Here is a 22597-nt window from a genome sequence, read left to right as displayed (position 1 = left end):
AGTAGTTGTCCACCTTCAAACAACTACGCACAGCAGCGTAACATTGTAATAAACCTTATAGCGTAACTTCATAACTTAACTTCGTAAAAAATTTAGCGTACAAGCGTAGCCTAATTCTGTAGCATAAACTCAAAGCATAATATTCTTGCGTAACATTGTAGCATGCCATGGTGAAATTTCATCCTTGCGCGACATTGTAGCATCAGAGCATAGCCTACCAACATAGCATTTAGCGTACCAACGCGACGGAATAGCATATCAGTCTAGCGTAACATTGTAGCGTGACATCATAATGTAGCAACTTGATGTGACCCAGTGTTGGAATTTAAACTATTATTATGGCAGGTGTAAATACGTTTAGGCGGCGGAATCATCCATTATTTACCAATTTTTGCCATTCACGTAAGGGCCTGCTACTAGCAAAGGATTACCGTATAACAAATCTGAAACAATTAAAGACTGCGTGGCCTTTGATGAATAACGTGCGCAAGACTGAAGGTGAGCTGAGCTGACAGAGATGGACGACTACCGGCATGCTGACAACTGAGAGAAGGATGATGCCATGTTTTTTTTGTTTATTTTGTTGTTGTAAAAAATGCATGGACGAGCGACCTTGAAGAGGGTCTGGCTCGGGCCGACGCCAGCGTGATGACACGCTCTGTCCGCGATGCCACCGCGCATGCCAAACAGCCCGGGGCTAGCTTGACTACCGCTGGATGGAGGGCCAAATCCTTACTGGGCAAGGACATTCACGTGGTAGGAGATCAACACGTAAAGCCCACGTATGGCCTCGCTAAGATGGTGGACCATCGCTGTCCTTGAAAAGCACACGTTTCTTCAAAAACTTTTCACAGAGTTGGTAAATAGTGTGACATTATAGTGTAGCGTGAGAATAAACCATAACAATGTAGGTAGTGTGACAACGTAGCGTAACATCTTCGAGTAACATAATAATTAGCCTTATGGCGTAACATGGTAGCATAATATTGTAATGTAACCTTGTAGCTTAATGTCGTAGCTTAAATAGCATAACGTTGTGGTATAACATTCATTGTGGCACAACATTGTACCGTAAATAAAAAAATATTCCACAACTTTATTAATCAAGCAGGGCTCCCCCAAATAACAGAACGCTTTCTCATGACTGTTTGCTGGAAAACAAGATTAAAGTTCAATATTTTGTATTAGATCTCAAATCCTCCATAATCCTCATATATTAGCAGCATTTGCTATGGTAAAAAGTTGCTTACACAATACAACATGATGACTGCTAAACATGATGTTTAAATACATAAATCAAACATAAGTATTTGTTTTTTAAATGGACAGTGTAATCTGTGTTAAGACCAGCTAAGATAACATATACAGGGTTTTTCTTGTGACCACACACGCGCACACACACTACAGAGATGGCTGTGCTGTGTCAGCTGAGATGGGGATTAGCGTTAGCTTAGCGTCGACAGCACACAAATAGCCAGCGGGCGGACAAGTCGACAGCGTGCGTATCAAAATGCTTCAGAACGCCACGTTTGAAATGTCAGCTCTACAAAATTATTTATATGTTTTGTTTTTTTTTAGCTTTACGGTGCTATGTTAATGCTGCTAGCGACACAAAGTTAGCTTCAGATACCGTCGCCCCCAAATGAAAAGTTATTTTGTATAACAATAACTTCGTGGCTAGTTGAATTTTGAAGCTTTTTTTGCCTTAAAATTTGATGAACACTGAGCACCTGTATCAACCATCAACAAACACAAAATTGGGTGAACCTGTCTGACATAACACGAAACAGGAAGTCGGCCATTTTGGTTTGCAGCAGCCATTTGGGGACGAATTACTGGGTTGGTAGTTTATTAGAAAGTTCTATATACAGACACCAATTATCTACACAAAATTGGGTGAACGTGTGTATCATAACAACATGCACGGAAAATCTCAATGATCCATGCCCAAATTTGAACAGGAAGTCAGCCATTTTGGTTTGAGCTTGTGAAACAAACAATTTTCCAAAACAATCTAATGTGACCAGAGCATGACATCAAAGTTTGACACTTGATTTAATTGAGTACATCATTTGATTTTTAACTCAATGACAGCATCTGCCAATGCTTGATAAATATTTTTTTAATAGACTTTTTTTTTTTTTGGTGCTATTTGTTGTAAGTGACATTTAAAAGCTTTGCAGCGCATTCGGTTCAACGCGCGCTCTTCTGGCCTTATTAGCGGAATAGTAATCATCTCATTAACTGATAATGAAAATTCACGTCAAATAAATATTGTTTCGAACAAACACACAAAACTCATTATTGTGGCAGCCGCTTCATGATAATGTTGACGACAACACAAAAAAAAGACGATAAAGCAGAAGAAGCGTTCTTCCCAACATGTGGACAAGGTGCGAAAGAGCATTTGTCAGCCTGCTAAAAAAGTTGCAAAAACAGATGACAAGTGTCTGCTATTTATATAATAAAGAAATATGGAGGCACAGCATACAGCAGATAAAAGAAAACAAGATGAAAAATGACAAATAAATACAATAAAAATAAACAGCAAGAATTTATAATAGCATAAAGTGGCATCTGGTTGTTATTTCGGGTTTTAAACAGTAAATAAAAACAGGCATTGAGGTATTTGTACTTGATTACTTCCAGAATAGATAAAAGCGCAAACGTGCAGTCGTGAATTTTTACGGACACTTGTTTTCTCAGCGAAACATTCTGCACGTTAACGACGTTGTAACCCGTTTCCCCACTTTAATAAGATGCTGCGTTTGTGCGTGTGCGTGCGTGTATACTCGTGTGCTGCTTTCATCTCACAGCAGGGATGCCCCCAAAGCAATTAAAATGACAAAGGTTAATGAATTCTGCAGTTTTACCTGATATGAGTGGAGGACGCCAATTAGTACAATGAATTAAAAAAAAAAAAACACCACTGGCAGCAAATACACACAAGACAGTTCATTTAGGTACACTAGCAAAGAGCAGAGCAATATGAAATAAAAAATAAAAATCTGCCTTAACAACAACAACAAATCACAAATCCGGTCAAATACAATAAAATAGTCTATCAATTTATAGCTATATTAACAATTCTGATTTAATAAGTCGAAATCACAAATGAGTTTTGTTGATGAATTAACGAATCCGATTTTTACAAATATTTTCATTTGTTTAATTTCATGGGCGGTGAGAATGTGAGGAAAATTGTTTTATGTTATTACAACTCTAACAACAACTTTGGCGATGTCCCTTTTACTAGCAAACGTGGCTCCTTGTATTCTTATATAGCTTATGCTAACTTCCTATATAGCTTATGCTAACTTCCTATATAGCTTATGCTTAAGCAAAGTTTGTTCACTTGTTTGGAGGTCACGACGAAAAAGATTGCGATTGCGATGCTGAGCAACCCCTAACAACCAGCGCGGAGGAACTTTTTCTAATCCCGCTAAATGTCAAACCCACACCCACCTTCCCTCCGCGCGCCGCTTGCCAAAAGGCCAGCGCTAAGTCGTCTGTTTATTCCTACAGCTGCCGCTTGTCACCCACAACTCCCATGATGCTCTCTGCCATTTCTGACACCTCCCACTCACGCTACATTAATCAGGCAGCGAGCGCCGGCCCAACCGGGTAAGACATCACAGACCTCGGAAAACTGAACAGGACTTCTATTTATAGTCTTGCTTTGAAGTTGGAAGACGCTACAAAAGTCGCAAAATGGCTGCTAACACGTCTGACTGACAACTAACGTGACTAATTGACCGCTAACACTTTTCTGACCACTAACTCGACTTGATTTCTGATGTGACTGACTAACCATAAAAAAAAACATAACTGGTCTTAATATGACTGACTGACCACTAAAATGGCTGACAGCTAACACGACTGATTAAACATGAGTGAGTGACTGCTAACACAATGTACTGCTAACAAGACTGACTACTACCACTAGCACGACTGACTGACGACTCACTCAACTAACACTACTCAATGCTAAGTTGTGCTAAGATAATTGACTGACCTCTAACTCATTCACTGCCATTGACGGCTATAAACGTCAAAAATTCATTTAAACTATTTCTATTAGTTTAACATTTTTTTTCCACTTTTGTCAACAAGAGTATGAAAACCTAGATTTTTTTTTATTGTACATTAAGAACAGATATAACATTTGTGATTAATCGTGAGTTAACTAGTGAAGTCATGCGATTAATTACAATAAAAAATAAAAAAAACGCCTCTTGCACCTAATTTTTAATAATATATATATCTATTTTTTTTATGAATTTATGGCAGTGAAGGAGCTAATATAACTAGTAGACTTCAGGATTCAGATTTTTTTAAATTCCCTCCCGAATCCAGTTCAGCATAGCAACATAGACTCACAAAAAAGAAGCCAGGTCTGAAAAGACAAAAAAATAAAAGTCAGCCATTTTGATTTGAAGCGGCCGTTTTAGGGTGAATCTCGAGATTTGATCCGATTGGTATCAAATTTGAAGCATATATACGAGACAGATGATGATGCGTAACTGAAAATATATATTTTTTAGTGTGTCATTGAGTGTAGCTGTAACATGACGGCGAAGTTTGCCGAAACCGTAATGACTCCAGCTTTAATTAGATTTACCATTGAAGTGAACTTCAAAACACAACAGCGTAAAAATAAACAACGCAGATGATTGACAGGTGTAATCAAAGCATCAAGTCAAAGTTGCGCTAATTGATTTTAGCAAAGCAAAAAAAAAAAAAAAAAAAGCCTTACAGTCAACACGAACTCATTAGCATCAAATGTTTTTTAAGCAGCCGGCTCGGGGCAAAGTGGAAATTCATTTTATCGCTCTGACCTTTTTTTCCCCGTCATTTGCACAAGTTTGTCATCGTAAAGTTGGAAGAGTTTGCAGACTTGAAAAGCAAAAAAAAAAAAAAGTCCAACGAGGTGATAATTGTCTCCCAAAGGTGCGGTCTGTCAGTGAGGTGCTTTGTCTTATTTATTGTGGTAGTCACCGTCCTGCGTGGACCGTTTGGACCTTTTCATCACTCCCAAGCAGGAAATATGCACAAAGTTGAGTGAGAAAACAAACAAAAAGTTAACAACTCGTTCAAGGTAGACTCTTTTTTTAACAACAAATAAGGAAACATTTTTTTTCTTGTTTGTTTTGCTGTCTTTTCTCTCTATTTAGACATACAGTAGGTTTCCCAACCAGATGTTGTTTTCGTCCTTTGTTATTGATGTTGACTCTCTATTCTCCAACCAGGTTCCAAACAATGTTGTTCTTTTGCCAGTCTGTTTCTTAAGCTAATCAATAAATCAATAAAATAGTAGTAGATAAACAATAAAGTAGGACAATTTAAATAAAAGGGGCTCCAAAACGTCCGCAAATGAAGCTTCTCGTATAATTTAGCAACGCAACGAGCGTCACGCGGGTTCCATATTGGCGTTAACGAGGCTCCGCCGAGAAGACGGAAAGCGGTGAAAATAGAAGTCGGCGGGCATTCGTCATCCAGTCTCCGTCGCTGAGGGGAGAGAAAAAAATGCAGGCAATTTACGAGCGGGCCGCTTCAAGCTTTGTTCCTCGGCGTCGTAAATTTTTTCTTTGTGTTACCTCGTCCTTCAGGAGCCACCCGGCGTCATGGGAGGAAATGGCGAGAAGCGGCCACGTTAGTTTTCAAGTTTCACGTTTTCAGTCTGCATATCATCAGCAAGCTCATTTCCTTCCAAAAGCTTCACGTGGAGTCAAGTGTTAGTGTAATAACCAAGCTTTAATAGCCATTATGCTTAATAGGCAGTCAATCGCATGCTGACTGTTCAGGAGGTGTTTTCCGCGCCCCCTGCTGGTTGTTCACATTGTTTACTCACTATGCTAATTCCAACGTACAACCACACGTAAATTTCTCTTCTTTCTCTTTCTCTTCTTCAACAGCATAAAATAAATGATCTAGTTTTCCAAGAAAATTGTAGAATTTAACTGAATAGAGAATAGAAAAGAATAGACCAAGTCTTAATTATCATTGTATGGTGCAGATACAGTAGCGACAACACAATTGGGGCACTACTTCAAGTTTATTATCATTAATTTAAAAATTATTATTTACATGGAACCAATTTCAAAGATTAAATTAAGCAGAAAAATTTAACTTTTATTATTATTATTTTTAGGATTTATTTTTATTTTTAGCAGTAATCTCATGAGAATTCTGAGATAGACTGACACAAAGTAGGAAAGTGTGCTGTGGTCTGACGAGTTCACTTGAGAATTTTGAATTTTTTTCGTACACACAGCACATTTTGAGGAATTGACTTATTTCTAGAAAAAAACGTTTTTGTGCATGATTAAAATATTAATTCTCACAAAGTTGTATTTTTTTCATGAATTTTTTTTATTAGTTAGAGTATTTATACAAGAAAAGTTGTATTAAAAAAAGTATTAATAATTGTATTTTTACAGGAAAAAATTGCTTGTTTTCTAGAAAAAAATTATACTTTTTCATTTATTCATTTTCATTTCATTTTCTAAGGAAAAACATGTAGGAAATTAAATTCCAACCAAATGTTTTTAAATAATTTTTTTTAAAGAAAAAAGGAGAGTAGAATGAATGCATTTTTTTTGTGAAAAAAAAATTCAACAAAAAAAGGCACAATTATTCTCCAGAAAATAGTATTTAATCTTGAATTTATTTTTTAATGTAACATTTGATCGTCAATAATTGCCTCGTATGCACAAAAATACGTGACTGCTGTTAATGTTAGACAAGACGAGAATCTTACCTTTGATGTGGATCATCGTTCATGCTCATTTTCTCCTTTAGCTTGAAACCTTTTTATTTGAAGTTAAACACACAAAAAGGAGCAGAAAATACAAAATAATACATACAGGAAGTGGTGAAGATGTTGTCTCACTTTCTTTTCATCACGGTGCGTGATACTCCCCCCGCCCCCCTCCACCACACAAGGGTCAGATTCCGGAGTGTCGGCTCGGCTGCTATCTTAGAGATTTTTGGACACACGTGAAGAAATAATCTGCATCTCAAATTTTTTTGAATGTCCATTTTATTCCATCACTGGATGTGATTGGTTAGGGGGACCTTTAAACACATGACACACAATAAACACATTTTTTTAATGTGACACCTTGCAACATAGAACAAGAACAGCGAACCCCTGAAAGGTCGTGAAAAAAAATGGATACCCACCCAATTGTTTATAATTGCCAATTGGGGAACTCAACCCCACGAAAACCTTTTTGGGGGAGCGGGGTGGGGGCGGTGGGTGAGGGTTGACCTTCCCTTTAAACGGCCAAAACAATTAACATCCTTACATCAACATTAGCGTTAAAAAATTGTTTGATATGGAAAAAATACAAAGACGCTGGCGTGTATGTGGCCTTTACAAACTAATAATACAGATTACTACTTACTACTATCTTAAGGGTGTTGCATAAAAGGTGTGTGTGTTTGTGGGGGGGGGGGGGTGCAGATGGTTCATTGGCTCAGTACATAATTGGTCTGAAAATGATTCTTTAATTACGACAAATTATTATCATTATTTATTACTATATACTATTGAGTGACATGGCACTCAGCGAATCAGAGTGTAGCATCAGCTGGCTGGTCACTGGCCAATGCGTTAGCCACTTGAGTGATTCGTCGTCAAACAGCAGGTGATGTGAGAATATGTGCTCGTGTTTATTTGATTCGCTTTGTTTAATGTCTATATTCAATGGGATGAGTGATTACAATTTGTTCGAACTAGCAGTGGGCTAGGCTACATTAAATTAGCTAACAATGTCTATTTGACTGAAAATGTGCACTTGTAAGTGGCACATTGCACTTTATTTAGCTTCTTTTATTAAGTGAGAAATGACGAAATGTGAGAGTTCTGTTCTGAAAATAAATAAATAAATACATAAATAAATTTAAAAAATACAAACTTTTACTAGCTGTCCGCGACCCACTCACCAGCTTTTGGGTCAAATTTCAGGATGGACCGTCATTGTTCAATGATTCAGTTTAGGGTTAGGTTTTTATTTATTAGGTAACAGTCAACTGTTAAAAAATGAGTACTGTACAGCAATTATGCTATTAGGCTAATGCGTCGTTTGAAGGTAACATCTAAGCTAATTTCTGTTAGCTCACTGTGTTTCACTTTATTATGTTATCATTAAGCTAGTGGACTTTTGTTAGCTGAAATGATAAGGTGTGGTTTAAAAAAAACCAATGCTAATTTGATTGTTTTGTTTTGTGTCAGTTTTACAGTAAGTTGAACTGGGGTGACAAATAAATAGCTTGTAGCTATCATGCTTTTATTTGTAGTTTTTTTGTTTCCTCAAAATAATGTGATAAAATAGTAGCCCCCCTTTTTATTTTATTTTATTATTATTATTTTTTTTACAGCGTAAGAGTGAGAACGGCTGCAAAGGAATACTTCATGGTCTCCCTATAGTGCAGACTTTGAATCATCACGAGCGGGTCTGCTGCGTCACTCCCATGATGACGAGCGGATCACTGTAAATCAAAATGTCCTCTCAAGCGCCGCCGACTGATTGCTGGCATCTGATTGGCGTCTGCGATTAAGTCGTAAAAAGCTACAGATGACAAACAAAAGAAAAAAGAAAAACGTTGTCGGTGGCGTCAGGGTATTTACATGATTCACTTTGCGGGAGTTGTCCAAGCGTCCCTGATCGCCCCGGGGCGTCTCCGGCCTTCAGACTGGAGACCGGGATGAGTCCGCTTCCTTCTCCCTCCTCCATCTGCGTCCGCGTCAACCGGTGGGCGTGTAGGGCGTGTCGCTGTGGTAGTTGTAGTCGGGGCACACTTTCTGCACCAGCTTGTAGTCGGTGCTGTGGAAGGTGATGAAGATGCAGATGACTTTGAAGGGTTTGGAGCACAGCCAGGAGACGTGGCTCTGGGTCTGGTCCTGAGGGCAACTCTGAGACGGGTCGTGGGCGCACAGCGAGTTTCGGGTGCCGCGTTCCACCTTCTCGTACTCCACGCGGCAGTTGAACAGCTTGCTCTCCTTGCTCTCCATCGCCGTCTGCTGCTGGATCCGCAGCTCCTGCTGATGGTGGTTCTGCTGCTGCTGGTGGTGGTGGCGGTGGACGTGGAACTCCACCGCCTTGGTGGGAGGTACGAGCCCTACCGACACGTTGCCCTGCCCGGTGGAGTTGTGTCGGAAGTAGACGCTGAAGGTACCTGGAAATAATGACGTGCTTTTAGTGGAGGGGGAAAGTTCAATTCTGATGACGTTGGGATCTTGTGTCAAATGTAAATACAATTTAAAGATGATTTGCAAATCGCTTTCAACCTGAATTCAATTGACAAGAAGTACATTGCCACATGAGCTCGGGTTCACAAAATTAGAGTCCGTCACAGTTTGTCCCTACATCTACAAATGCAAGTTAAAATTCTACCACGCAAAGTGAAAGCCACAGATCAGCAACACCGAGAAAGTATGCCGTGGTCTGATGAGTCCACATTTCTTATTGTTATATGTGACCTCACAAGTTTAAACATGACATTCTGATTAACTCATTCACTGCCATTGACGGCTATAGACGTCAAAAATTCATTTGAACAATTTCTATTAGTTTCACATTTTTTTCCACTTTTGTTAACAAGAATATGAAAAACCTAGAAAATAGTGGGGCTGCATTGAATATATGATTGTCAAGATTTTTTTGAGGGGAGTCGACTTACATATGTCAAGCCACATTCTGCACGCGTTACAATAGTGTGGCTTCGTAGTAAAATAGTGTGAGTATTTAGACTGGCAGTCCAGACCCGCAAAATACGACTTCAACTGAATTAGTGTCATTAGTTCCCACTTATTTAGTGTTTTTAAAAGGACAGATGATGCAACAGTGGTAAACTTGCCCATGTCAAAATGTGAATATTTGCAAAAAATAAAATAAGAAAAAATCTCTTGTCTTTGTAGACAATTGTAAATGATTTGCAAATGATTGTGTTTTATTCTTATTTGCATTTTACATAACGTCCCAACTTTTCATTGGAATTGGGGTTTGTATGCATCAAATATATTTTTTAAGGAAGGCGTGGAAAAGATCTCGCCCAGTTCGTTCATGCCATGTAAAAAAAAGAAAAAGAAAAAAGCCCGAGCTATTGTACCGTTGCCGTGATCCACGATCTTGCCGGTGATGAGCAGGTTCAACTTGACCGTCTTGATGTTGGAGTGGAAATCGCCCCATCCGAACATCTTCTTGAACTTGCCCGTCTTCACGATCGGCCTCCTCTTGGCCCGGGAGCGCCCCCCTGGGGCCGAAGACACGGAAGCGTTAGAGAGCCAGGTCCACTGCTTGGAGTCCGAGTCCAAATCCTCCTCCATGTGGAAGTCCAAGTCCACCGAGGTGAAGTTGTCCTTGCCGTCCAGCGTGTGGGCCAGAAGGCGGCTGACCGACCAAGTCTGAGCTGCCTTGCTACTAGCGGACCAGTAGGACTTCATCTTGGATTTGTCGCCGTTTGCTGATCTCGAGTCAGCTCCGAGCACCTGGATGACAAAGATGAACGTCAATTTTCAACGCCAATATCCAAGTAATTGCACACAAATGACACAATGTGACTCAAATCTGGAAATACTCATTCGCTACTTCATTTGAGTCGCCACTGATTTGTGCATATATATATATATTCTCATTTAGTACGATTCAGAATCGATTTTAAATGTCCCAAAATAGATTTTATTTAAATTATTTTATATTTTATACTGTCTTCCCTTTTCTTTGTGTGTGCCTTTATTGGGAGCACTGTTCATGTTGTACCCGATTTGGCCACTTGTTTTTGGCAGTGTGGTTCCACGCGGTCTGATACACTGTTAAGGTATAGCCACATTAGAGAGTAGAAGGAAAAAGTCACGATCAAGTTATTCCAATAAAAGTTTTTTTTTTTGCAGCGTGGAGATGTTTTTTTGAGTGATAAAAGTGCCGCGAGTAGAGCGCTAATTAGCATTAGCGAGTCAGACTGGAGTAGATCATTACGATTCCTTGAACATCTCTGAATTGAAGCAAAAATCATTGTCAATCAAAAATCGTTCTTAATCAAAAATCGATTCTGAATCAAATCGTCGAATCGCACACCCAAAAATCTGAATCGAATCGTGAGACATTCAAAAATTCCCACCCCTAATATATATATATATATATATATATATATATATATATATATATATATATATATATATATATCTCACAAGCATGACAGCAGCTTGACGTTGGAGCTTCCTCCATCAGCACACGCTCTCGCCGTCCATCATCACCCGTTCCACAAAGCGCTGATGTTCGCCACCGACGCGTACAGAGCACCAAACGTCTTTGGCGTGTCGTCTAAATCAAGACGGAGCGCCTTCCCGCCCTCCTTCTGGCTCACCCGTTGAACGTGCCCCCCCCCTTCCCCAATGATGGATGAGTCATCTCCAACAATCCCGCGAATGACAGCGCCAGCTATGCGACGAGACCCTCGCCGCTACGTGACAGCAGATCCATCTGAGCGTAGCCTTCGCCGTTTTTTTGTATCTTGGCCGGGCCGATCAATAGAGTGAAAATAAGGTCTTCTTTCACGTGCATTGTGTGAGGCCGTGAATGATCTTTCCCCGCGAAGGACGCGGCGGCTTTGTGCACTCGGACTTTTGGAGAAAGATGGCCTCTGGTTGTTTTTGAAGAGAACACGGTGATGGACGAGCCGATTGTCGTGGTAAAAACGTGCATAGATCTTTTTTTTTTTTTCAAAGAAGTCACCGCAGGACTTTTTAAGAGTAAAATATTTGCACTGACAAGGTGAGATGAGGTATGAATTGGAATGTTTTGTGGCTCAGCGGCGCAGTTAAACGGCGTTAATGAAGCGCGGCTTTTGTCTAACGCGCGTTGGCCGCCATGATGTATTATCAGAAGATAAATTCAGCAGCAGGCGTCGGCCCGGACTTCCCGCGCGGGATTTATGGTCGCCATTACGCCTTGACGTAAAGCTCCTTAAGGATGGACAAGTTCAACGAAGTGGCGTCTTACAAAATGCCGAGCAAGCAGCTGCAAAGTGGACTCTCCTTCATTTTTACATTAAAGTGACGACTTGTGATTTCATACACACGCTATGTGCCGCCTTACAAAGTAAACATTTATACCGCCCCACCCAAAAAAAGCATAACTTTCCTAATTAAATGGAAAAAAGATATTTGAATGTATATATATATATATATATATATATATATATATATATATATATTTATATATATATATATATATATATATATTTATTTATTTATATATATATATTAGAGCTGTCAGACAAATTTTAATCAGATTAATCAAATCTTAATTTGATTAATCAAGATGAATCACTTAATTGAAAAGGCCTTTCATCAACATTTTTCCCCTCGCCATCTTTGAAGAGCACTTGTTAATTAGTTAATTCTTTCTACATTTAATATTTTTTGCTCTCTTACTCCTCTTTTTCTAATCAGTTCATTACAAATATAATTTAAAATAATTAATTTATCATTTAAATTTATCATTTAAAACCCCAGTAGTTGTACATGAACAAAAATTCAGAATGTTATATGCAAACATTTATTAAATGTTTTACTTAACAGCTTGACATTATGTTTATTGCTCAAACACAACCTGTGCCACCTTTAACGTAAAACTAGAGAATAATCTGCGGTCGAAATTAACAGTGTGATTAATCTGTGTTAATACATGATAAATGCAATATTTTTTTGTGATTGATCATTGAGTTAACACTTTAACTTATCTATCTGTATATATATATATATATATATATATATATATACACATACATAACCCATACATGACCCCTGACAGCAGATCCTAACCCTAACCATAAACCCTATCCTTAAGGGTTGATCTTTTTTCTTTTTCAAAGGAAGTCACCGCAGGACTTTTTTAGAGTAAAATATTTGCACTGATATCTGTGTGTATATATATATATATATATATATACATAACCCTGACAGCAGATCCTAACCCTAAACCCTAACCATAACCTTAATCTTAACCCTAAACCCTAACCCTAACCCTAACCCTAACCCTAACCCTAACTCTAACCCTAACCCGGTATAAGGTAGATGAAGACTTATTTTTTCCATTCAGTCAGGTAAAACCATTGTGTCAGAAGTGTTTTTTGGTTTAGTTTATTGTAAGGTAGATGAACAGAATTTTTTCCTTTAAGTCAGAGTACTTGGGTAAAAGCATGGTGTCAGAAGTGGGATTCAAACACACGCCTCCAGGGGAGACTGCGACCTGAACGCAGCGCCTTAGACCGCTCGGCCATCCTGACGGCTCTTTCTTACAAAGGTCGGTTGTTTTTCGGTTTGGTTCATTGGTATAAGGCAGATGAAAACTTATTTTTTCCATTCAGTCAGGTAAAAGCATTGTGTCAGAAGTGGGATTCGAACCCACGCCTCCAGGGGAGACTGCGACCTGAACGCAGCGCCTTAGACCGCTCGGCCATCCTGACAGGTCTTTCTTGCAAAGGTCGGTTGTATTTTGGTTTGGTTCATTGGTATAAGGTCGATGAAGACTTATTTTTTCCATTCCATCAGGTAAAAGCATTGTGTCAGAAGTGGGATTCGAACCCACGCCTCCAGGGGAGACTGCGACCTGAACGCAGCGCCTTAGACCGCTCGGCCATCCTGACGGCTCTTTCTTACAAAGGTCGGTTGTTTTTCGGTTTGGTTCATTGGTATAAGGCAGATGAAAACTTATTTTTTCCATTCAGTCAGGTAAAAGCATTGTGTCAGAAGTGGGATTCGAACCCACGCCTCCAGGGGAGACTGCGACCTGAACGCAGCGCCTTAGACCGCTCGGCCATCCTGACGGCTCTTTCTTACAAAGGTCGGTTGTTTTTCGGTTTGGTTCATTGGTATAAGGCAGATGAAAACTTATTTTTTCCATTCAGTCAGGTAAAAGCATTGTGTCAGAAGTGGGATTCGAACCCACGCCTCCAGGGGAGACTGCGACCTGAACGCAGCGCCTTAGACCGCTCGGCCATCCTGACGGCTCTTTCTTACAAAGGTCGGTTGTTTTTTGGTTTTGTTCATTGGTATAAGGTCGATGAAGACTTATTTTTTCCATTCCGTCAGGTAAAAGCATTGTGTCAGAAGTGGGATTCGAACCCACGCCTCCAGGGGAGACTGCGACCTGAACGCAGCGCCTTAGACCACTCGGCCATCCTGACGGCTCTTTCTTACAAAGGTCGGTTGTTTTTCAGTTTGGTTCATTGGTATAAGGCAGATGAAAACTTATTTTTTCCATTCAGTCAGGTAAAAGCATTGTGTCAGAAGTGGGATTCGAACCCACGCCTCCAGGGGAAACTGCGACCTGAACGCAGCGCCTTAGACCGCTCGGCCATCCTGACGGCTCTTTGTTACAAAGGTCGGTTGTTTTTTGGTTTAGTTCATTGGTATAAGGTCGATGAAGACTTATTTTTTCCATTCCGTCAGGTAAAAGCATTGTGTCAGAAGTGGGATTCGAACCCACCCCTCCAGGGGAGACTGCAACCTGAACGCAGCGCCTTAGACCACTCGGCCATCCTGACGGCTCTTTCTTACAAAGGTCGGTTGTTTTTCGGTTTGGTTCATTGGTATAAGGCAGATGAAAACTTATTTTTTCCATTCAGTCAGGTAAAAGCATTGTGTCAGAAGTGGGATTCGAACCCACGCCTCCAGGGGAGACTGCGACCTGAACGCAGCGCCTTAGACCGCTCGGCCATCCTGACAGGTCTTTCTTACAAAGGTCGGTTGTATTTTGGTTTGGTTCATTGGTATAAGGTCGATGAAGACTTATTTTTTCCATTCCGTCAGGTAAAAGCATTGTGTCAGAAGTGGGATTCGAACCCACGCCTCCAGGGGAGACTGAGACCTGAACGCAGCGCCTTAGACCCCTCGGCCATCCTGATGGCTCTTTCTTACAAAGGTCGGTTGTTTTTTGGTTTTGTTCATTGGTATAAGGTCGATGAAGACTTATTTTTTCCATTCCATCAGGTAAAAGCATTGTGTCAGAAGTGGGATTCGAACCCGCGCCTCCAGGGGAGACTGCGACCTGAACGCAGCGCCTTAGACCCCTCGGCCATCCTGACGGCTCTTTCTTACAAAGGTCGGTTGTTTTTTGGTTTTGTTCATTGGTATAAGGTCGATGAAGACTTATTTTTTCCATTCCATCAGGTAAAAGCATTGTGTCAGAAGTGGGATTCGAACCCGCGCCTCCAGGGGAGACTGCGACCTGAACGCAGCGCCTTAGACCGCTCGGCCATCCTGACGGCTCTTTCTTACAAAGGTCGGTTGTTTTTCGGTTTGGTTCATTGGTATAAGGCAGATGAAAACTTATTTTTTCCATTCAGTCAGGTAAAAGCATTGTGTCAGAAGTGGGATTCGAACCCACGCCTCCAGGGGAGACTGCGACCTGAACGCAGCGCCTTAGACCGCTCGGCCATCCTGACGGCTCTTTCTTACAAAGGTCGGTTGTTTTTCGGTTTGGTTCATTGGTATAAGGCAGATGAAAACTTATTTTTTCCATTCAGTCAGGTAAAAGCATTGTGTCAGAAGTGGGATTCGAACCCACGCCTCTAGGGGAGACTGCGACCTGAACGCAGCGCCTTAGACCGCTTGGCCATCCTGACGGCTCTTTCTTACAAAGGTCGGTTGTTTTTTGGTTTGGTTCATTGGTATAAGGTCGATGAAGACTTATTTTTTCCATTCCGTCAGGTAAAAGCATTGTGTCAGAAGTGGGATTCGAACCCACGCCTCCAGGGGAGACTGCAACCTGAACGCAGCGCCTTAGACCGCTCGGCCATCCTGACAGGTCTTTCTTGCAAAGGTCGGTTGTATTTTGGTTTGGTTCATTGGTATAAGGTCGATGAAGACTTATTTTTTTCCATTCCGTCAGGTAAAAGCATTGTGTCAGAAGTGGGATTCGAACCCACGCCTCCAGGGGAGACTGCGACCTGAACGCAGCGCCTTAGACCGCTCGGCCATCCTGACAGGTCTTTCTTGCAAAGGTCGGTTGTATTTCGGTTTGGTTCATTGGTATAAGGCAGATGAAAACTTATTTTTTCCATTCAGTCAGGTAAAAGCATTGTGTCAGAAGTGGGATTCGAACCCACGCCTCCAGGGGAGACTGCGACCTGAACGCAGCGCCTTAGACCGCTCGGCCATCCTGACGGCTCTTTCTTACAAAGGTCGGTTGTTTTTCGGTTTGGTTCATTGGTATAAGGCAGATGAAAACTTATTTTTTCCATTCAGTCAGGTAAAAGCATTGTGTCAGAAGTGGGATTCGAACCCACGCCTCTAGGGGAGACTGCAACCTGAACGCAGCGCCTTAGACCGCTTGGCCATCCTGACGGCTCTTTCTTACAAAGGTCGGTTGTTTTTTGGTTTGGTTCATTGGTATAAGGTCGATGAAGACTTATTTTTTCCATTCCGTCAGGTAAAAGCATTGTGTCAGAAGTGGGATTCGAACCCACGCCTCCAGGGGAGACTGCGACCTGAACGCAGCGCCTTAGACCGCTCGGCCATCCTGACAGGTCTTTCTTGCAAAGGTCGGTTGTATTTCGGTTTGGTTCATTGGTATAAGGCAGATGAAAACTTATTTTTTCCATTCAGTCAGGTAAAAGCATTGTGTCAGAAGTGGGATTCGAACCCACGCCTCCAGGGGAGACTGCGACCTGAACGCAGCGCCTTAGACCGCTCGGCCATCCTGACGGCTCTTTCTTACAAAGGTCGGTTGTTTTTCGGTTTGGTTCATTGGTATAAGGCAGATGAAAACTTATTTTTTCCATTCAGTCAGGTAAAAGCATTGTGTCAGAAGTGGGATTCGAACCCACGCCTCTAGGGGAGACTGCGACCTGAACGCAGCGCCTTAGACCGCTTGGCCATCCTGACGGCTCTTTCTTACAAAGGTCGGTTGTTTTTTGGTTTGGTTCATTGGTATAAGGTCGATGAAGACTTATTTTTTCCATTCCGTCAGGTAAAAGCATTGTGTCAGAAGTGGGATTCGAACCCACGCCTCCAGGGGAGACTGCGACCTGAACGCAGCGCCTTAGACCGCTCGGCCATCCTGACAGGTCTTTCTTGCAAAGGTCGGTTGTATTTTGGTTTGGTTCATTGGTATAAGGTCGATGAAGACTTATTTTTTTCCATTCCGTCAGGTAAAAGCATTGTGTCAGAAGTGGGATTCGAACCCACGCCTCCAGGGGAGACTGCGACCTGAACGCATCGCCTTAGCCCGCTCGGCCATCCTGACGGCTCTTTCTTACAAAGGTCGGTTGTTTTTCGGTTTGGTTCATTGGTATAAGGCAGATGAAAACTTATTTTTTCCATTCAGTCAGGTAAAAGCATTGTGTCAGAAGTGGGATTCGAACCCACGCCTCCAGGGGAGACTGCGACCTGAACGCAACGCCTTAGACCGCTCGGCCATCCTGACGGCTCTTTCTTACAAAGGTCGGTTGTTTTTCGGTTTGGTTCATTGGTATAAGGCAGATGAAAACTTATTTTTTCCATTCAGTCAGGTAAAAGCATTGTGTCAGAAGTGGGATTCGAACCCACGCCTCCAGGGGAGACTGCAACCTGAACGCAGCGCCTTAGACCGCTCGGCCATCCTGACAGGTCTTTCTTGCAAAGGTCGGTTGTATTTTGGTTTGGTTCATTGGTATAAGGTCGATGAAGACTTATTTTTTTCCATTCCGTCAGGTAAAAGCATTGTGTCAGAAGTGGGATTCGAACCCACGCCTCCAGGGGAGACTGCGACCTGAACGCAGCGCCTTAGACCGCTCGGCCATCCTGACAGGTCTTTCTTGCAAAGGTCGGTTGTATTTCGGTTTGGTTCATTGGTATAAGGCAGATGAAAACTTATTTTTTCCATTCAGTCAGGTAAAAGCATTGTGTCAGAAGTGGGATTCGAACCCACGCCTCCAGGGGAGACTGCGACCTGAACGCAGCGCCTTAGACCGCTCGGCCATCCTGACGGCTCTTTCTTACAAAGGTCGGTTGTTTTTCGGTTTGGTTCATTGGTATAAGGCAGATGAAAACTTATTTTTTCCATTCAGTCAGGTAAAAGCATTGTGTCAGAAGTGGGATTCGAACCCACGCCTCCAGGGGAGACTGCAACCTGAACGCAGCGCCTTAGACCGCTCGGCCATCCTGACAGGTCTTTCTTGCAAAGGTCGGTTGTATTTTGGTTTGGTTCATTGGTATAAGGTCGATGAAGACTTATTTTTTTCCATTCCGTCAGGTAAAAGCATTGTGTCAGAAGTGGGATTCGAACCCACGCCTCCAGGGGAGACTGCGACCTGAACGCAGCGCCTTAGACCGCTCGGCCATCCTGACAGGTCTTTCTTGCAAAGGTCGGTTGTATTTCGGTTTGGTTCATTGGTATAAGGCAGATGAAAACTTATTTTTTCCATTCAGTCAGGTAAAAGCATTGTGTCAGAAGTGGGATTCGAACCCACGCCTCCAGGGGAGACTGCGACCTGAACGCAGCGCCTTAGACCGCTCGGCCATCCTGACGGCTCTTTCTTACAAAGGTCGGTTGTTTTTCGGTTTGGTTCATTGGTATAAGGCAGATGAAAACTTATTTTTTCCATTCAGTCAGGTAAAAGCATTGTGTCAGAAGTGGGATTCGAACCCACGCCTCTAGGGGAGACTGCAACCTGAACGCAGCGCCTTAGACCGCTTGGCCATCCTGACGGCTCTTTCTTACAAAGGTCGGTTGTTTTTTGGTTTGGTTCATTGGTATAAGGTCGATGAAGACTTATTTTTTCCATTCCGTCAGGTAAAAGCATTGTGTCAGAAGTGGGATTCGAACCCACGCCTCCAGGGGAGACTGCGACCTGAACGCAGCGCCTTAGACCGCTCGGCCATCCTGACAGGTCTTTCTTGCAAAGGTCGGTTGTATTTCGGTTTGGTTCATTGGTATAAGGCAGATGAAAACTTATTTTTTCCATTCAGTCAGGTAAAAGCATTGTGTCAGAAGTGGGATTCGAACCCACGCCTCCAGGGGAGACTGCGACCTGAACGCATCGCCTTAGCCCGCTCGGCCATCCTGACGGCTCTTTCTTACAAAGGTCGGTTGTTTTTCGGTTTGGTTCATTGGTATAAGGCAGATGAAAACTTATTTTTTCCATTCAGTCAGGTAAAAGCATTGTGTCAGAAGTGGGATTCGAACCCACGCCTCCAGGGGAGACTGCGACCTGAACGCAACGCCTTAGACCGCTCGGCCATCCTGACGGCTCTTTCTTACAAAGGTCGGTTGTTTTTCGGTTTGGTTCATTGGTATAAGGCAGATGAAAACTTATTTTTTCCATTCAGTCAGGTAAAAGCATTGTGTCAGAAGTGGGATTCGAACCCACGCCTCTAGGGGAGACTGCAACCTGAACGCAGCGCCTTAGACCGCTTGGCCATCCTGACAGGTCTTTCTTGCAAAGGTCGGTTGTATTTTGGTTTGGTTCATTGGTATAAGGTCGATGAAGACTTATTTTTTTCCATTCCGTCAGGTAAAAGCATTGTGTCAGAAGTGGGATTCGAACCCACGCCTCCAGGGGAGACTGCGACCTGAACGCATCGCCTTAGACTACTCGGCCATCCTGACGGCTCTTTCTTACAAAGGTCGGTTGTTTTTCGGTTTGGTTCATTGGTATAAGGCAGATGAAAACTTATTTTTTCCATTCAGTCAGGTAAAAGCATTGTGTCAGAAGTGGGATTCGAACCCACGCCTCCAGGGTAGACTGCGACCTGAACGCAGCGCCTTAGACCGCTCGGCCATCCTGACAGGTCTTTCTTGCAAAGGTCGGTTGTATTTTGGTTTGGTTCATTGGTATAAGGTCGATGAAGACTTATTTTTTCCATTCCGTCAGGTAAAAGCATTGTGTCAGAAGTGGGATTCGAACCCACGCCTCCAGGGGAGACTGCGACCTGAACGCAGCGCCTTAGACCACTCGGCCATCCTGACGGCTCTTTCTTACAAAGGTCGGTTGTTTTTCGGTTTGGTTCATTGGTATAAGGCAGATGAAAACTTATTTTTTCCATTCAGTCAGGTAAAAGCATTGTGTCAGAAGTGGGATTCGAACCCACGCCTCCAGGGGAGACTGCGACCTGAACGCAGCGCCTTAGACCGCTCGGCCATCCTGACGGCTCTTTCTTACAAAGGTCGGTTGTTTTTCGGTTTGGTTCATTGGTATAAGGCAGATGAAAACTTATTTTTTCCATTCAGTCAGGTAAAAGCATTGTGTCAGAAGTGGGATTCGAACCCACGCCTCCAGGGGAGACTGCGACCTGAACGCAGCGCCTTAGACCGCTCGGCCATCCTGACGGCTCTTTCTTACAAAGGTCGGTTGTTTTTCGGTTTGGTTCATTGGTATAAGGCAGATGAAAACTTATTTTTTCCATTCAGTCAGGTAAAAGCATTGTGTCAGAAGTGGGATTCGAACCCACGCCTCCAGGGGAGACTGCGACCTGAACGCAGCGCCTTAGACCGCTCGGCCATCCTGACGGCTCTTTCTTACAAAGGTCGGTTGTTTTTCGGTTTGGTTCATTGGTATAAGGCAGATGAAAACTTATTTTTTCCATTCAGTCAGGTAAAAGCATTGTGTCAGAAGTGGGATTCGAACCCACGCCTCCAGGGTAGACTGCGACCTGAACGCAGCGCCTTAGACCGCTCGGCCATCCTGACAGGTCTTTCTTGCAAAGGTCGGTTGTATTTTGGTTTGGTTCATTGGTATAAGGTCGATGAAGACTTATTTTTTCCATTCCGTCAGGTAAAAGCATTGTGTCAGAAGTGGGATTCGAACCCACGCCTCCAGGGGAGACTGCGACCTGAACGCAGCGCCTTAGACCACTCGGCCATCCTGACAGCTCTTTCTTACAAAGGTCGGTTGTTTTTCGGTTTGGTTCATTGGTATAAGGCAGATGAAAACTTATTTTTTCCATTCAGTCAGGTAAAAGCATTGTGTCAGAAGTGGGATTCGAACCCACGCCTCCAGGGGAGACTGCGACCTGAACGCAGCGCCTTAGACCGCTCGGCCATCCTGACGGCTCTTTCTTACAAAGGTCGGTTGTTTTTCGGTTTGGTTCATTGGTATAAGGCAGATGAAAACTTATTTTTTCCATTCAGTCAGGTAAAAGCATTGTGTCAGAAGTGGGATTCGAACCCACGCCTCCAGGGGAGACTGCGACCTGAACGCAGCGCCTTAGACCGCTCGGCCATCCTGACGGCTCTTTCTTACAAAGGTCGGTTGTTTTTCGGTTTGGTTCATTGGTATAAGGCAGATGAAAACTTATTTTTTCCATTCAGTCAGGTAAAAGCATTGTGTCAGAAGTGGGATTCGAACCCACGCCTCTAGGGGAGACTGCGACCTGAACGCAGCGCCTTAGACCGCTTGGCCATCCTGACGGCTCTTTCTTACAAAGGTCGGTTGTTTTTTGGTTTGGTTCATTGGTATAAGGTCGATGAAGACTTATTTTTTCCATTCCGTCAGGTAAAAGCATTGTGTCAGAAGTGGGATTCGAACCCACGCCTCCAGGGGAGACTGCGACCTGAACGCAGCGCCTTAGACCGCTCGGCCATCCTGACAGGTCTTTCTTGCAAAGGTCGGTTGTATTTTGGTTTGGTTCATTGGTATAAGGTCGATGAAGACTTATTTTTTTCCATTCCGTCAGGTAAAAGCATTGTGTCAGAAGTGGGATTCGAACCCACGCCTCCAGGGGAGACTGCGACCTGAACGCATCGCCTTAGCCCGCTCGGCCATCCTGACGGCTCTTTCTTACAAAGGTCGGTTGTTTTTCGGTTTGGTTCATTGGTATAAGGCAGATGAAAACTTATTTTTTCCATTCAGTCAGGTAAAAGCATTGTGTCAGAAGTGGGATTCGAACCCACGCCTCCAGGGGAGACTGCGACCTGAACGCAACGCCTTAGACCGCTCGGCCATCCTGACGGCTCTTTCTTACAAAGGTCGGTTGTTTTTCGGTTTGGTTCATTGGTATAAGGCAGATGAAAACTTATTTTTTCCATTCAGTCAGGTAAAAGCATTGTGTCAGAAGTGGGATTCGAACCCACGCCTCCAGGGGAGACTGCAACCTGAACGCAGCGCCTTAGACCGCTCGGCCATCCTGACAGGTCTTTCTTGCAAAGGTCGGTTGTATTTTGGTTTGGTTCATTGGTATAAGGTCGATGAAGACTTATTTTTTTCCATTCCGTCAGGTAAAAGCATTGTGTCAGAAGTGGGATTCGAACCCACGCCTCCAGGGGAGACTGCGACCTGAACGCAGCGCCTTAGACCGCTCGGCCATCCTGACAGGTCTTTCTTGCAAAGGTCGGTTGTATTTCGGTTTGGTTCATTGGTATAAGGCAGATGAAAACTTATTTTTTCCATTCAGTCAGGTAAAAGCATTGTGTCAGAAGTGGGATTCGAACCCACGCCTCCAGGGGAGACTGCGACCTGAACGCAGCGCCTTAGACCGCTCGGCCATCCTGACGGCTCTTTCTTACAAAGGTCGGTTGTTTTTCGGTTTGGTTCATTGGTATAAGGCAGATGAAAACTTATTTTTTCCATTCAGTCAGGTAAAAGCATTGTGTCAGAAGTGGGATTCGAA

At 42.8% G+C, this 22597-nt stretch overlaps 1 protein-coding gene and 44 non-coding genes across 45 annotated transcripts in view; all 45 read right to left on the bottom strand.

The window, feature by feature from the left end:
• Positions 1-6961: 6961 nt before the first annotated feature.
• LOC147172465 (neurexophilin-1) overlaps positions 6962-22597 on the bottom strand; it is a 29683-nt gene continuing 14047 nt past the window's right edge. Inside the window, exons 2-3 of the mRNA XM_086078355.1 lie at positions 10117-10495; positions 6962-9183 (exon numbers count right to left, since the gene is read on the bottom strand). Coding sequence (XP_085934481.1) covers positions 8753-9183; positions 10117-10495 — 810 coding nt within the window. The 3' untranslated portion in view covers positions 6962-8752. The remainder of the gene's footprint in view (positions 9184-10116; positions 10496-22597) is intronic.
• Positions 13391-13473, bottom strand: trnal-cag (transfer RNA leucine (anticodon CAG)). Its single transcript has one exon. It is a non-coding gene; the product is annotated as a tRNA-Leu (tRNA).
• trnal-cag (transfer RNA leucine (anticodon CAG)) lies at positions 13571-13653 on the bottom strand. The gene has a single exon. It is a non-coding gene; the product is annotated as a tRNA-Leu (tRNA).
• On the bottom strand, positions 13751-13833 carry trnal-cag (transfer RNA leucine (anticodon CAG)). Its single transcript has one exon. It is a non-coding gene; the product is annotated as a tRNA-Leu (tRNA).
• trnal-cag (transfer RNA leucine (anticodon CAG)) lies at positions 13931-14013 on the bottom strand. The gene has a single exon. It is a non-coding gene; the product is annotated as a tRNA-Leu (tRNA).
• trnal-cag (transfer RNA leucine (anticodon CAG)) lies at positions 14111-14193 on the bottom strand. The gene has a single exon. It is a non-coding gene; the product is annotated as a tRNA-Leu (tRNA).
• On the bottom strand, positions 14291-14373 carry trnal-cag (transfer RNA leucine (anticodon CAG)). The gene has a single exon. It is a non-coding gene; the product is annotated as a tRNA-Leu (tRNA).
• trnal-cag (transfer RNA leucine (anticodon CAG)) lies at positions 14471-14553 on the bottom strand. The gene has a single exon. It is a non-coding gene; the product is annotated as a tRNA-Leu (tRNA).
• trnal-cag (transfer RNA leucine (anticodon CAG)) lies at positions 14651-14733 on the bottom strand. Its single transcript has one exon. It is a non-coding gene; the product is annotated as a tRNA-Leu (tRNA).
• Positions 15011-15093, bottom strand: trnal-cag (transfer RNA leucine (anticodon CAG)). Its single transcript has one exon. It is a non-coding gene; the product is annotated as a tRNA-Leu (tRNA).
• trnal-cag (transfer RNA leucine (anticodon CAG)) lies at positions 15191-15273 on the bottom strand. The gene has a single exon. It is a non-coding gene; the product is annotated as a tRNA-Leu (tRNA).
• On the bottom strand, positions 15371-15453 carry trnal-cag (transfer RNA leucine (anticodon CAG)). Its single transcript has one exon. It is a non-coding gene; the product is annotated as a tRNA-Leu (tRNA).
• On the bottom strand, positions 15551-15633 carry trnal-cag (transfer RNA leucine (anticodon CAG)). Its single transcript has one exon. It is a non-coding gene; the product is annotated as a tRNA-Leu (tRNA).
• On the bottom strand, positions 15731-15813 carry trnal-cag (transfer RNA leucine (anticodon CAG)). Its single transcript has one exon. It is a non-coding gene; the product is annotated as a tRNA-Leu (tRNA).
• Positions 15912-15994, bottom strand: trnal-cag (transfer RNA leucine (anticodon CAG)). Its single transcript has one exon. It is a non-coding gene; the product is annotated as a tRNA-Leu (tRNA).
• trnal-cag (transfer RNA leucine (anticodon CAG)) lies at positions 16092-16174 on the bottom strand. Its single transcript has one exon. It is a non-coding gene; the product is annotated as a tRNA-Leu (tRNA).
• Positions 16452-16534, bottom strand: trnal-cag (transfer RNA leucine (anticodon CAG)). Its single transcript has one exon. It is a non-coding gene; the product is annotated as a tRNA-Leu (tRNA).
• On the bottom strand, positions 16632-16714 carry trnal-cag (transfer RNA leucine (anticodon CAG)). The gene has a single exon. It is a non-coding gene; the product is annotated as a tRNA-Leu (tRNA).
• Positions 16992-17074, bottom strand: trnal-cag (transfer RNA leucine (anticodon CAG)). The gene has a single exon. It is a non-coding gene; the product is annotated as a tRNA-Leu (tRNA).
• Positions 17173-17255, bottom strand: trnal-cag (transfer RNA leucine (anticodon CAG)). Its single transcript has one exon. It is a non-coding gene; the product is annotated as a tRNA-Leu (tRNA).
• Positions 17353-17435, bottom strand: trnal-cag (transfer RNA leucine (anticodon CAG)). The gene has a single exon. It is a non-coding gene; the product is annotated as a tRNA-Leu (tRNA).
• Positions 17533-17615, bottom strand: trnal-cag (transfer RNA leucine (anticodon CAG)). Its single transcript has one exon. It is a non-coding gene; the product is annotated as a tRNA-Leu (tRNA).
• trnal-cag (transfer RNA leucine (anticodon CAG)) lies at positions 17714-17796 on the bottom strand. Its single transcript has one exon. It is a non-coding gene; the product is annotated as a tRNA-Leu (tRNA).
• trnal-cag (transfer RNA leucine (anticodon CAG)) lies at positions 17894-17976 on the bottom strand. The gene has a single exon. It is a non-coding gene; the product is annotated as a tRNA-Leu (tRNA).
• trnal-cag (transfer RNA leucine (anticodon CAG)) lies at positions 18074-18156 on the bottom strand. The gene has a single exon. It is a non-coding gene; the product is annotated as a tRNA-Leu (tRNA).
• Positions 18255-18337, bottom strand: trnal-cag (transfer RNA leucine (anticodon CAG)). The gene has a single exon. It is a non-coding gene; the product is annotated as a tRNA-Leu (tRNA).
• trnal-cag (transfer RNA leucine (anticodon CAG)) lies at positions 18435-18517 on the bottom strand. Its single transcript has one exon. It is a non-coding gene; the product is annotated as a tRNA-Leu (tRNA).
• Positions 18795-18877, bottom strand: trnal-cag (transfer RNA leucine (anticodon CAG)). The gene has a single exon. It is a non-coding gene; the product is annotated as a tRNA-Leu (tRNA).
• Positions 18975-19057, bottom strand: trnal-cag (transfer RNA leucine (anticodon CAG)). Its single transcript has one exon. It is a non-coding gene; the product is annotated as a tRNA-Leu (tRNA).
• On the bottom strand, positions 19155-19237 carry trnal-cag (transfer RNA leucine (anticodon CAG)). The gene has a single exon. It is a non-coding gene; the product is annotated as a tRNA-Leu (tRNA).
• trnal-cag (transfer RNA leucine (anticodon CAG)) lies at positions 19516-19598 on the bottom strand. Its single transcript has one exon. It is a non-coding gene; the product is annotated as a tRNA-Leu (tRNA).
• trnal-cag (transfer RNA leucine (anticodon CAG)) lies at positions 19876-19958 on the bottom strand. The gene has a single exon. It is a non-coding gene; the product is annotated as a tRNA-Leu (tRNA).
• trnal-cag (transfer RNA leucine (anticodon CAG)) lies at positions 20056-20138 on the bottom strand. The gene has a single exon. It is a non-coding gene; the product is annotated as a tRNA-Leu (tRNA).
• On the bottom strand, positions 20236-20318 carry trnal-cag (transfer RNA leucine (anticodon CAG)). Its single transcript has one exon. It is a non-coding gene; the product is annotated as a tRNA-Leu (tRNA).
• trnal-cag (transfer RNA leucine (anticodon CAG)) lies at positions 20416-20498 on the bottom strand. Its single transcript has one exon. It is a non-coding gene; the product is annotated as a tRNA-Leu (tRNA).
• On the bottom strand, positions 20776-20858 carry trnal-cag (transfer RNA leucine (anticodon CAG)). The gene has a single exon. It is a non-coding gene; the product is annotated as a tRNA-Leu (tRNA).
• On the bottom strand, positions 20956-21038 carry trnal-cag (transfer RNA leucine (anticodon CAG)). Its single transcript has one exon. It is a non-coding gene; the product is annotated as a tRNA-Leu (tRNA).
• trnal-cag (transfer RNA leucine (anticodon CAG)) lies at positions 21136-21218 on the bottom strand. The gene has a single exon. It is a non-coding gene; the product is annotated as a tRNA-Leu (tRNA).
• Positions 21496-21578, bottom strand: trnal-cag (transfer RNA leucine (anticodon CAG)). Its single transcript has one exon. It is a non-coding gene; the product is annotated as a tRNA-Leu (tRNA).
• trnal-cag (transfer RNA leucine (anticodon CAG)) lies at positions 21677-21759 on the bottom strand. The gene has a single exon. It is a non-coding gene; the product is annotated as a tRNA-Leu (tRNA).
• Positions 21857-21939, bottom strand: trnal-cag (transfer RNA leucine (anticodon CAG)). Its single transcript has one exon. It is a non-coding gene; the product is annotated as a tRNA-Leu (tRNA).
• On the bottom strand, positions 22037-22119 carry trnal-cag (transfer RNA leucine (anticodon CAG)). Its single transcript has one exon. It is a non-coding gene; the product is annotated as a tRNA-Leu (tRNA).
• Positions 22218-22300, bottom strand: trnal-cag (transfer RNA leucine (anticodon CAG)). Its single transcript has one exon. It is a non-coding gene; the product is annotated as a tRNA-Leu (tRNA).
• trnal-cag (transfer RNA leucine (anticodon CAG)) lies at positions 22398-22480 on the bottom strand. Its single transcript has one exon. It is a non-coding gene; the product is annotated as a tRNA-Leu (tRNA).
• Positions 22578-22597, bottom strand: part of trnal-cag (transfer RNA leucine (anticodon CAG)) — an 83-nt gene continuing 63 nt past the window's right edge. Inside the window, exon 1 of the tRNA in view lies at positions 22578-22597. This exon is cut by the window's right edge and continues 63 nt beyond it. This is a non-coding gene — a tRNA (tRNA-Leu).

This window comes from Leptonotus elevatus, chromosome 6, assembly GCF_054856555.1.
Source record: "Leptonotus elevatus isolate MCC_2025b chromosome 6, RoL_Lele_1.0, whole genome shotgun sequence".
NCBI classification, from domain to species: Eukaryota; Metazoa; Chordata; class Actinopteri; order Syngnathiformes; family Syngnathidae; genus Leptonotus; species Leptonotus elevatus.
The sequence above is the reverse complement of the archived record's forward strand: the minus strand, read 5'-3'. Positions and strand labels throughout refer to the sequence as shown.